This window comes from Glycine soja, chromosome 20 (assembly GCF_004193775.1).
Source record: "Glycine soja cultivar W05 chromosome 20, ASM419377v2, whole genome shotgun sequence".
In the NCBI taxonomy this organism is placed as follows: Eukaryota; Viridiplantae; Streptophyta; class Magnoliopsida; order Fabales; family Fabaceae; genus Glycine; species Glycine soja.
Genome location: NC_041021.1, coordinates 46,575,584 through 46,587,987, shown reverse-complemented (window position 1 = coordinate 46,587,987; position 12,404 = coordinate 46,575,584). Strand labels below are relative to the sequence as shown.

The 12,404-nt window shown below is 35.7% G+C and overlaps 1 protein-coding gene across 1 annotated transcript; it reads right to left on the bottom strand.

The window, feature by feature from the left end:
- Positions 1 to 840: 840 nt before the first annotated feature.
- Positions 841 to 11,844, bottom strand: LOC114402170. Its single transcript, XM_028364678.1, has 15 exons — positions 11,557 to 11,844; positions 8,587 to 11,353; positions 8,200 to 8,505; positions 8,028 to 8,114; positions 7,030 to 7,182; positions 6,618 to 6,781; positions 4,419 to 6,570; positions 4,032 to 4,337; positions 3,860 to 3,946; positions 2,862 to 3,014; positions 2,450 to 2,613; positions 2,214 to 2,361; positions 1,753 to 1,875; positions 1,542 to 1,629; positions 841 to 1,183 (listed from the first exon to the last, which is right to left on the bottom strand). Exons 2-15 carry the CDS (start codon positions 10,837 to 10,839, stop codon positions 996 to 998), a joined length of 6,372 nt encoding a protein of 2,123 aa, XP_028220479.1. The 5' UTR covers positions 10,840 to 11,353; positions 11,557 to 11,844; the 3' UTR covers positions 841 to 995.
- Positions 11,845 to 12,404: the final 560 nt, after the last annotated feature.

The following is a 12,404-nucleotide window of genomic DNA, read 5'->3' as shown; positions in this document are numbered from 1 at the left end:
ACCAGTGTCCTTAAGACATTGGTTAATGAACTAAAAGAAGAAAGTATTTAGTAGATAAATCATAAAAAAGATCATGGACAATATATTTTTTTGTCTGCAAATAAAAAAATTTATACTTTAAGTTTTTTAACCAATATTTTTAGGACATTGGTTAACATTTTTCATAAAAAATATAAATATAAATATGAGTTGTATCATAAATATATAAATAAAAATATATGCATGTGTATAAGTTGAATTTAGATTGAATGAATTAGTTTTCAAAATCAAATCTAAAATAAAATTAATTTAATACAATTTTTTTTATTAGTTTTATTTTTTATTGAATTGAATCAGATTATCATCACCTGTCTAGGGCAATTGCTATTTTGTCTTCTTTTTGTTTTTTTTTTATTAAAAGTGGGACACTTGTTAAATTGTTATCCTCTCTCCTAAACAAAGAACATATTCATATAATAAAGTGACACAAGATTGGACACTCGTGAAGGGTGAAAAATTTGACGTTGAATGACTACAAGCATTGAGAATATTCATTGAAGGGAACATTATAAAAATGATTGGTAGACACAGATTTCTCCTTAGATTTAACCTACATTATTCGAATTCGAGTAGGATAATTATAGTTAGAATTTTTTTAAATGAATTTTAACTTTAATGTAATTTTAAAACTTGAACTTAATAAGATAGAACAGTTCATTTCTACTTCATTAACTTTTCTTGTAAAAAAACGTGGACGAAAATATTCTAGACATTATGCATAGAGATTATTGGCACGTAAATGCATCTGTTTGGTATTTACGTTCCCTTTTATTTATTTGCAACAGTGTAGACCAGTGAATATATAAATAAAAAGGATTTTACTCATTTTCAGCTTATACCTCTACACTACGGTTTCTATACAAACAATGCTGCGCCAACTTGAACAACTCTTTTCATCTTTCTTTGTTTGGTATTTGCATTCATTAATTTACAAGAAAAAAAATGTGAGTTTCATTTCATCGTTTTACAATGTTATGTCTCTTTTTGGGCAGTGAATCTGACATGCTGCGAAGCCTGTTTGTAATTTCTGTGAAGGTTGGCCTGGCTGCAGGATCGGGACTCCAGCATTCTTCCATCAGCTTTTTCCACTCGGAATCGCATCGTTTTGGAATCGGAGGCCTGAGCGTATTATTGACAATACCACCTTCATTAAATAATTAGAAAGTAAACAAACACATCATTAGAATTCAAACAAAGATTTGTTGCAAGACATATTCTGTTGAGTGGTGATAAGAATAAATACAATGCTTCAATGATGAAGCAGTATGCTCATGATAGTTTGGAGCATATCATCACACCTATGCTAAAAATGCACAAAGTAACAACCATATAGGTATGTCTGGCTTGGCAAGCAAATTGTATTTTTTTATTTTTTATAACAAGCAATATGTTTATTAAGGCTAAACTGCAAAATAAACTACAGTTGCCTGTAATAAGTGACTTCCACACGAATCATGACAGAAGATATCTAGAGGTCTTAGTTGTGCATAGCAAAACCTTACCTATGATAGCGCCACAGTGCATGTTAGAATATGGTTCTTCCCCGGTCAAGATTTCCCACATTGCAATGCCAAATGAGAAAATATCAACCTACAAGAGATAAGAATAGAAAGACACTCAATATTACAATCTCCAAGACAGTGCTTGCTCTGTCCACCTGCGAGTGCCTGGTCAAAATCAAAGTAAATAAACAAGACAGATGAAGTTCCTAACCTTCTCAGATACCCTACAACTGTTACCATCCAGTAACTCAGGTGCCATCCATGGAAGGGTTCCTCTAACACCACCGGAAACAAGTGTGTTGCGTTTAATTCGGGATAGGCCAAAATCTCCAACCTATGAACAGACATCCACCAAGGGGGTTATTCCAATAATTTTTCTTTCAAAATTTTTTCTATGGGAAATATGAAGGATATACAGAAAATACAGATTACTAGACAGATATAGAAAATCAGAAAAGCTAATAACTAGTATGGAAGTTGGATAACACCTAGGGTTAAATTTGTAACAATAATTGGGAAAAGTTACTTTTAACAGGTAAAACAAAGCAATAAAATGATTTCAATAGCTGTGAACTTTTCTTTTTATTTATCATGACAACAAATGTTTAGGAGAATAATTTGTTTAATCTCACAAGTCAGAAAAAAAGAGCTATTGTTTCTGCTGCAAAATACCTTACATACAGGTCGTTCAAGATCGCCCAGATTGACAAGTAAATTATCACACTTCAAATCAAAATGAACAATATTTTTCAAATGCAAATATTCCATCCCAAAGGCTGCATCCATTGCAATCAGGAGCCTTTTACGACGGTCAAGCACTCTGCACAAAGTATAATAGAGTAAGAGTGATAAATTGCATGCCTAGTTTACAGTTAGCATTAGCAAGTTAGATACGTAAGTTAGCTTACCTATCCTTCTTCGTGAGAACATTCCTCAGTGATCCATGCACCATGTATTCGGTTACTGTTGCCAATGTTCCACCTGGGCCATCTGGAACTACCCCATAAAATGCTACCACATTTGGATGGTGAAGAGTTGACAGAATCTGTGCCTCTCTCCAAAAATCTTTAGTCTGCAGAAACAGATGCAGAAAGCATACAGCTGAGAAACATTGTCAAACAAGAGGATTTTATGGCAATACACGTTAATGGCCAGAAAAATGAGATTTTCCAAATCAATGAAATTAAATTCCTCATTTACCATGGAATTACTTTTCCATGTATAACTTTATACAGGCAATTGCATCAACATAAATTCGATAGGTAAGCTAAATAAATGATACTAGCAAATTCAACTAGCTTATAATTTATGGGGACCTACCAACCGCTCTTGCTCTGACAATCTACCAGAGAAACAACTACTTTTTATTCTCTTAATTGCAACATCTGTTCCCCTCCACTTTCCATGATAAACAGTTCCAAATGTTCCAGATCCTAACTCTTGCAATTCTTCAAGATCAGCATTCTCAATATTCTGCGTTTTTACAAATGAAGCACCAGATTAAACACAGATACAGGTGGGTTTTAATCTGCCTTCTTCTAATCCTATTAAAACAGCTTCAAGGAGAGTAAATTTAAAAAGAAAAAAGAAAAAAAAAAGAAGACAACAACTGGAGGAAAGATTGCATTACAGGAGGAATTAGGCCTATCTGGATTTTCTCATTTGCAAATACTGCCATTAGTCCTCAAGTGATTAACAGCAATATAATTTATAACTATGTTATCTGATGATTCTATTTTGTAATAGTTCATGAAAATATAATTTGTTCACACACAAAAACACATGCAATATAATGATATTGATAGGGTCTGACAATTTCTGGGTTTCGTATTATCCTCTTATTGAGTTTGGCCACTAGTCTCAAAAGGGACAACAAACTTTTTAAGCTAGGCCAATTTATTATTTTAATGTAAGCAAATGCAGCTCCACTCTAACGGTTTTATCAGGCAAATGGGTCTTGCTCAGTTCAATGACAATGTTAGCATCAGAATTCCTAGAAGAAACAAAACAATAGCTTTGAAAAAACAATCTATCCTGAAACACAGTAGACCATTGGTCTCAAGACTCAAATATCACTCTTTACTAGTAAACATCATATTTATGAAATTCAACTTTGACAATACAATTTAGAGTGTAGGACACTGCCCTCGTGTTGAAAAATTAGTCAGCAAACCGTTTCACCAAAAACAGAGCCAAGAGAAAGAATTTTTCTTTTTACCAACAAGGTAATGTTAAATGAAATCCAAACATTCATCATAATATTGAAGATGGAAATAGTATTATTCATCTATATACTATACCAAACTGCAGAGGTTCACCTGTAAACCATAAACTTCAGCCTCTGTTTCAGCAGTTGCTCTATCACCCATAGGTTTGTTGACGTTTCCACTATCAGATTCTGCATGCTATCATTCAATACAAGAACCTCATGTCAATTATATAATGAGTTGTCCTGAACCATAACCAGCAACTTCATGAGAAGATTCTCACCTTACTTTCAGATTCTGGATTATCACATTCTATCCCTTCCTTTTCAGGAGATGTAGGTTCAACTTCAGCCTCTTCATCTACATTTGAGACATCTTTTAGGCATGACTGGATACCTGAAGAAATATAATCCATTGCTCCCTTGACAACAGCCACTGATTCTGGCACAGGCTTGTTGACACAGAATTCATTGATATATTCAGAACACTGATTCTTAATGACTGTGTTTTGTTCCTTTTGGTGCAGGTTGTATGCAGGATCTTCAACAGGGATAACAACCTCTCTTAGGGAAGAACCCATGTCCATATACTGAATTGAAATATGCAAATACTGTGATTATTATATGCAGGCTTGCAGTTGATTTGATGAATTCAAAAGAGATATACTTACTGAGATAGGTAGTATAGACCCTCTCTCAGTTTGGGACTCAAAAGAGCCAGGAAAAAGTGGTTGACCGTCTTTTGTCTCCGGCATAGCATATTGGTGATGCATTGATGAATTTTGGCTCCTCGTGGAAAACTCAGAAGCAGTTCTGTCTAATGATAGACCATGTGGTTGCCCCCTCAGGTTTCTTGTGGATTCCAAAGAGATAGATGATGCAGTAGATAAATTGCATTCACTGCTTTGGAAATCTGGTGAAGATGAGCAAACACCATGTGGGGTGTAAATGTACTGTAAATGTTTTAAATCTATGGAATTGTCTTGTGACATAGCTCCAACATTTTCATTAAAGAAATCATTGCTGTTATCTGCATGTTGCAAGATCTCTTTACCCTTTTCTGACACATTAAAACTATCCGTCATTCCAAAAATGGGCAAATTTTGATACTTTGCTGAGTGTTCTTTCCTATCAATTGTCTTTCCAGGCTGTATTGAACATTCTTCTAAAGAACATGAATTTTTCAATGATGGAAAATTGTCTCTCTCTACGCTAAGGGGAAATTGCAAGTGAACTTTATAGTTCTCATCATTCTCCTTAAGTGTTGAGTCAGAATGTGCATGCAACATTCTGTTCCGAGACCCCTCTCTAACATCAGACTCTGAGAATAAACTCGACGACTCATGAGGACGAGAGACAACCTTGTTAAAATGATATGAACCTTCATTGGTGACTAAAGGTCTCTCGAAAATCAAGTCAGTTAGACTACATGCCGTAGAAGAGACAAACTCATTACTGCTGTTGTTCCGTCTGTGAAGATGAAGATTCTTGCCAGGTTTCCTAATCAGGTCAGATTTCACTATATATTGGTTATTATGGTATGCAACTGGATCAATATAATTGGTATTGTCTACATACAAAGAATTGTTGCATGGAACTTTTTCCGTAACAAAGGGAGTGATGCTTTCATTGATAGCATTATATGGTTTATCCTTAAATATCTGTACATTAGAAATTTTGGGATCTGTAGGCTGTACACAAGCGGGAGATAAAGGAGACATTTGATTGACTGACTTGCCTGCTAAGGCTGTAAAATATTGAGAACCAGGTTTTGAGAGTATGCCTACCAAATTTGGAGAAGTTGGGGTGCAATCCTTCATCTCTGAAGCAAATGCAGATGTGGATGAGTCTCTATAGAAATGTGGACTGTTGTAATCAGTGGTATTTCCAAACTGACTAGTATGGTTTGCCAAACTCAGCCCATTGGAATTCTTTTGTGGACTTGGATTCAGCATACCATTAACAGCAACAACATAATGATAATCTGCATCACTTGGCTGATTGACTCTTGCTTCATTTGAACTTGGACTCTCACATTCATTTGAAGGTATGAGAAAAATCCTCAGCCATTGAGAGCCTCCAGCTCTTTCAAGCTCTTCATATTCCTCGATCATATGATGAAGATCCTCATTGGAACAAACAGATATAAGAGCATCAAGATCTTCTCCAGGAAGCTGGTACTTGATAATGTGAGTTTGACTGCAAATAGCAGAAGTCTTCCTCATAAGTTCCTCCCATTTTATGTTCTTCCTGATTGATATTATCCGTGTCTCTCCACCCACATACCTGAGCTTCCCGTCATTTGGTCTTGGTAGTATTCTACCTCCAAAGCTACACAGAAACTTTATCTTCTTATAGAAAGAACCTTCTGAGAATACTGATCCATAAGGATGGCATGAATGAGGAGACTCAACGACGTAAACAGATGGAGCATTGGGTCCTGAATTAACTTGATCACAACCATTTCCCTCAGAAAATTTACCTGACAGTTGTCTAGAAAATGTACCTGATGCTTGTCTGAAACCGCTGTGTTCACACTGGTATCTGTTCAAATTATTAGGATAAGCCCTGCCGTCAACTTCATCAACATATCCTCTGACTGAAGCAATCTCCAACAAATCTGAGTTACTATCAGATTCTGTTCTCCTTAGCCCAAGAACATGCTTTAGATCCTCATAAACCAGTTGATGACTATTTTCTCTAATATTAGCATCCAACCTGTTTGGCAGATGCTGGTCTGCATCAGTAATGACAGGAAATTTCCTTGAGGCAACCCGATCACGTAAGAACTCGGCAGAAAAGTAAGAGTGATAAATTGCATGCCTAGTTTACAGTTAGCATTAGCAAGTTAGATACGTAAGTTAGCTTACCTATCCTTCTTCGTGAGAACATTCCTCAGTGATCCATGCACCATGTATTCGGTTACTGTTGCCAATGTTCCACCTGGGCCATCTGGAACTACCCCATAAAATGCTACCACATTTGGATGGTGAAGAGTTGACAGAATCTGTGCCTCTCTCCAAAAATCTTTAGTCTGCAGAAACAGATGCAGAAAGCATACAGCTGAGAAACATTGTCAAACAAGAGGATTTTATGGCAATACACGTTAATGGCCAGAAAAATGAGATTTTCCAAATCAATGAAATTAAATTCCTCATTTACCATGGAATTACTTTTCCATGTATAACTTTATACAGGCAATTGCATCAACATAAATTCGATAGGTAAGCTAAATAAATGATACTAGCAAATTCAACTAGCTTATAATTTATGGGGACCTACCAACCGCTCTTGCTCTGACAATCTACCAGAGAAACAACTACTTTTTATTCTCTTAATTGCAACATCTGTTCCCCTCCACTTTCCATGATAAACAGTTCCAAATGTTCCAGATCCTAACTCTTGCAATTCTTCAAGATCAGCATTCTCAATATTCTGCGTTTTTACAAATGAAGCACCAGATTAAACACAGATACAGGTGGGTTTTAATCTGCCTTCTTCTAATCCTATTAAAACAGCTTCAAGGAGAGTAAATTTAAAAAGAAAAAAGAAAAAAAAAAGAAGACAACAACTGGAGGAAAGATTGCATTACAGGAGGAATTAGGCCTATCTGGATTTTCTCATTTGCAAATACTGCCATTAGTCCTCAAGTGATTAACAGCAATATAATTTATAACTATGTTATCTGATGATTCTATTTTGTAATAGTTCATGAAAATATAATTTGTTCACACACAAAAACACATGCAATATAATGATATTGATAGGGTCTGACAATTTCTGGGTTTCGTATTATCCTCTTATTGAGTTTGGCCACTAGTCTCAAAAGGGACAACAAACTTTTTAAGCTAGGCCAATTTATTATTTTAATGTAAGCAAATGCAGCTCCACTCTAACGGTTTTATCAGGCAAATGGGTCTTGCTCAGTTCAATGACAATGTTAGCATCAGAATTCCTAGAAGAAACAAAACAATAGCTTTGAAAAAACAATCTATCCTGAAACACAGTAGACCATTGGTCTCAAGACTCAAATATCACTCTTTACTAGTAAACATCATATTTATGAAATTCAACTTTGACAATACAATTTAGAGTGTAGGACACTGCCCTCGTGTTGAAAAATTAGTCAGCAAACCGTTTCACCAAAAACAGAGCCAAGAGAAAGAATTTTTCTTTTTACCAACAAGGTAATGTTAAATGAAATCCAAACATTCATCATAATATTGAAGATGGAAATAGTATTATTCATCTATATACTATACCAAACTGCAGAGGTTCACCTGTAAACCATAAACTTCAGCCTCTGTTTCAGCAGTTGCTCTATCACCCATAGGTTTGTTGACGTTTCCACTATCAGATTCTGCATGCTATCATTCAATACAAGAACCTCATGTCAATTATATAATGAGTTGTCCTGAACCATAACCAGCAACTTCATGAGAAGATTCTCACCTTACTTTCAGATTCTGGATTATCACATTCTATCCCTTCCTTTTCAGGAGATGTAGGTTCAACTTCAGCCTCTTCATCTACATTTGAGACATCTTTTAGGCATGACTGGATACCTGAAGAAATATAATCCATTGCTCCCTTGACAACAGCCACTGATTCTGGCACAGGCTTGTTGACACAGAATTCATTGATATATTCAGAACACTGATTCTTAATGACTGTGTTTTGTTCCTTTTGGTGCAGGTTGTATGCAGGATCTTCAACAGGGATAACAACCTCTCTTAGGGAAGAACCCATGTCCATATACTGAATTGAAATATGCAAATACTGTGATTATTATATGCAGGCTTGCAGTTGATTTGATGAATTCAAAAGAGATATACTTACTGAGATAGGTAGTATAGACCCTCTCTCAGTTTGGGACTCAAAAGAGCCAGGAAAAAGTGGTTGACCGTCTTTTGTCTCCGGCATAGCATATTGGTGATGCATTGATGAATTTTGGCTCCTCGTGGAAAACTCAGAAGCAGTTCTGTCTAATGATAGACCATGTGGTTGCCCCCTCAGGTTTCTTGTGGATTCCAAAGAGATAGATGATGCAGTAGATAAATTGCATTCACTGCTTTGGAAATCTGGTGAAGATGAGCAAACACCATGTGGGGTGTAAATGTACTGTAAATGTTTTAAATCTATGGAATTGTCTTGTGACATAGCTCCAACATTTTCATTAAAGAAATCATTGCTGTTATCTGCATGTTGCAAGATCTCTTTACCCTTTTCTGACACATTAAAACTATCCGTCATTCCAAAAATGGGCAAATTTTGATACTTTGCTGAGTGTTCTTTCCTATCAATTGTCTTTCCAGGCTGTATTGAACATTCTTCTAAAGAACATGAATTTTTCAATGATGGAAAATTGTCTCTCTCTACGCTAAGGGGAAATTGCAAGTGAACTTTATAGTTCTCATCATTCTCCTTAAGTGTTGAGTCAGAATGTGCATGCAACATTCTGTTCCGAGACCCCTCTCTAACATCAGACTCTGAGAATAAACTCGACGACTCATGAGGACGAGAGACAACCTTGTTAAAATGATATGAACCTTCATTGGTGACTAAAGGTCTCTCGAAAATCAAGTCAGTTAGACTACATGCCGTAGAAGAGACAAACTCATTACTGCTGTTGTTCCGTCTGTGAAGATGAAGATTCTTGCCAGGTTTCCTAATCAGGTCAGATTTCACTATATATTGGTTATTATGGTATGCAACTGGATCAATATAATTGGTATTGTCTACATACAAAGAATTGTTGCATGGAACTTTTTCCGTAACAAAGGGAGTGATGCTTTCATTGATAGCATTATATGGTTTATCCTTAAATATCTGTACATTAGAAATTTTGGGATCTGTAGGCTGTACACAAGCGGGAGATAAAGGAGACATTTGATTGACTGACTTGCCTGCTAAGGCTGTAAAATATTGAGAACCAGGTTTTGAGAGTATGCCTACCAAATTTGGAGAAGTTGGGGTGCAATCCTTCATCTCTGAAGCAAATGCAGATGTGGATGAGTCTCTATAGAAATGTGGACTGTTGTAATCAGTGGTATTTCCAAACTGACTAGTATGGTTTGCCAAACTCAGCCCATTGGAATTCTTTTGTGGACTTGGATTCAGCATACCATTAACAGCAACAACATAATGATAATCTGCATCACTTGGCTGATTGACTCTTGCTTCATTTGAACTTGGACTCTCACATTCATTTGAAGGTATGAGAAAAATCCTCAGCCATTGAGAGCCTCCAGCTCTTTCAAGCTCTTCATATTCCTCGATCATATGATGAAGATCCTCATTGGAACAAACAGATATAAGAGCATCAAGATCTTCTCCAGGAAGCTGGTACTTGATAATGTGAGTTTGACTGCAAATAGCAGAAGTCTTCCTCATAAGTTCCTCCCATTTTATGTTCTTCCTGATTGATATTATCCGTGTCTCTCCACCCACATACCTGAGCTTCCCGTCATTTGGTCTTGGTAGTATTCTACCTCCAAAGCTACACAGAAACTTTATCTTCTTATAGAAAGAACCTTCTGAGAATACTGATCCATAAGGATGGCATGAATGAGGAGACTCAACGACGTAAACAGATGGAGCATTGGGTCCTGAATTAACTTGATCACAACCATTTCCCTCAGAAAATTTACCTGACAGTTGTCTAGAAAATGTACCTGATGCTTGTCTGAAACCGCTGTGTTCACACTGGTATCTGTTCAAATTATTAGGATAAGCCCTGCCGTCAACTTCATCAACATATCCTCTGACTGAAGCAATCTCCAACAAATCTGAGTTACTATCAGATTCTGTTCTCCTTAGCCCAAGAACATGCTTTAGATCCTCATAAACCAGTTGATGACTATTTTCTCTAATATTAGCATCCAACCTGTTTGGCAGATGCTGGTCTGCATCAGTAATGACAGGAAATTTCCTTGAGGCAACCCGATCACGTAAGAACTCGGCAGAAAATTCTTCACCCGTCTGTAGACATATATAGTCTGCATCATCATCAGAAGGGATTCTGTCACTTAAACCAACACTCACCGCATCTATATATTGCTTGCCTGAAACACCGTGATCCTCATTGCTCATGGTGTTGTATGATCATATAGTTAGCTTCATACAAACATTTTTGCGCTACAGCATTGAGTTCTCAACATTTAACCACGTTTAACCAGTGCTAGTTTTTGTCCTATTGTAAATTACCCATTTGAGACACAAAGTCAAACAGATAAATCCTCTATCCTTTCACTTCAAAGCCAAAATTCCAGGTAACAACCTATCCAACACAAAGAGTTTCCAAACCTTAAACAGCCTAAATTTCTCATATGTCATCCACCGTCTTAATTACCATATTCTGAATGTGACATAATTACTAAATCCCTCTAAAAAAATTTGAAGTCAGCAGAGAAACTTGTATAATTATGATGGACAACCAACAAATTTCCTGGGAATCTATACAATCCCTTCATTAACAATCATAAGAGGAACATGAATGTTCATCACCACCATTGATATCACTATGATCACATGATATTTCTTGTATACATGGTCCTAAAAAGGAACCTGCAACGTAGTTCCATTAAGGAACTTAAGAATTCCTACCCTGCAGTAATAGGCACATGAACAGCCAAATACAAAGTGAGCAAAGAGGAATCAAAGGAAAGCCATTTCAGCAAATAACTTCTTTTTTTCTTTTCAAATTAAACCAAAAGAAACAAAAGTGTTGCATGTTGCAGAATTATAATAAAACCGGAGCCTTTGGTCTAAAACTAAACATAAAACTAATATTTTTTTCAAAATGGATACCTTTTTGTTTGCCCATGCACCGGAAATTGAGGTTTGAAGATTGTTGAATTGGGAATGCCGACGATTGGAGGGACCCAAAAGAGAAAAATGGGAGTTGAAGTTTGGTTTTTGTTGAGAGGGAAGAGAAAGTTTGTTGTTTGTGAGGCGAGAGAATGAGAGAGAGAAAGAGGAAAACGTTCCATGAGGCTCGGAGTTTCCAACGAAGATGTGGGAGAACAATTGTATTTGCTTAAAATGGCTCAGTAAAAGATATAGACTGTGCATGAAAACGAGGCTCTTCCAACTTCCATCTCAAAACATTCCTAAATCTTTCCACGACCTCTGTCTAGGCCACATCATCATGTTTTACATGGGAAAATTTTATCCAAAGTATCTTAAATATTTTTTTTAGTTGATATTTGTTGTTCGTTTTTATAAAATTGATAAAATTTGGATTTAGTTATTGGAAAAAAATTACTTTTTTATCTTTATAAAATGATAATGTGTCATATTTCGATTTAGAGGATTTCAAGGGTTTAAAATTCTCCACAAATTATAAAAAATAAACGAAAAATGTAATTTGTGGTGATTTTTTATGATTTATAATAATTTTTAACCCTTTGTTTTATAATTGTCACAAATTGTTACATGAGAGTTTAGATTTATTCAAATCTTATTTTAAGTCAAAATATAACACATTTTAATTTTATGAGTACCAAAAATAAATAAAAATTTACAAGAATGAAAATCAAAATTTACCAAATATATATGAACCAAAAACATATTTTATCTTTGTTTTATTAGGGTGTAAACAGGTACAAATTGATTCACAAATTTTACCAACTCAACCTAACTACATTTCATTAGTT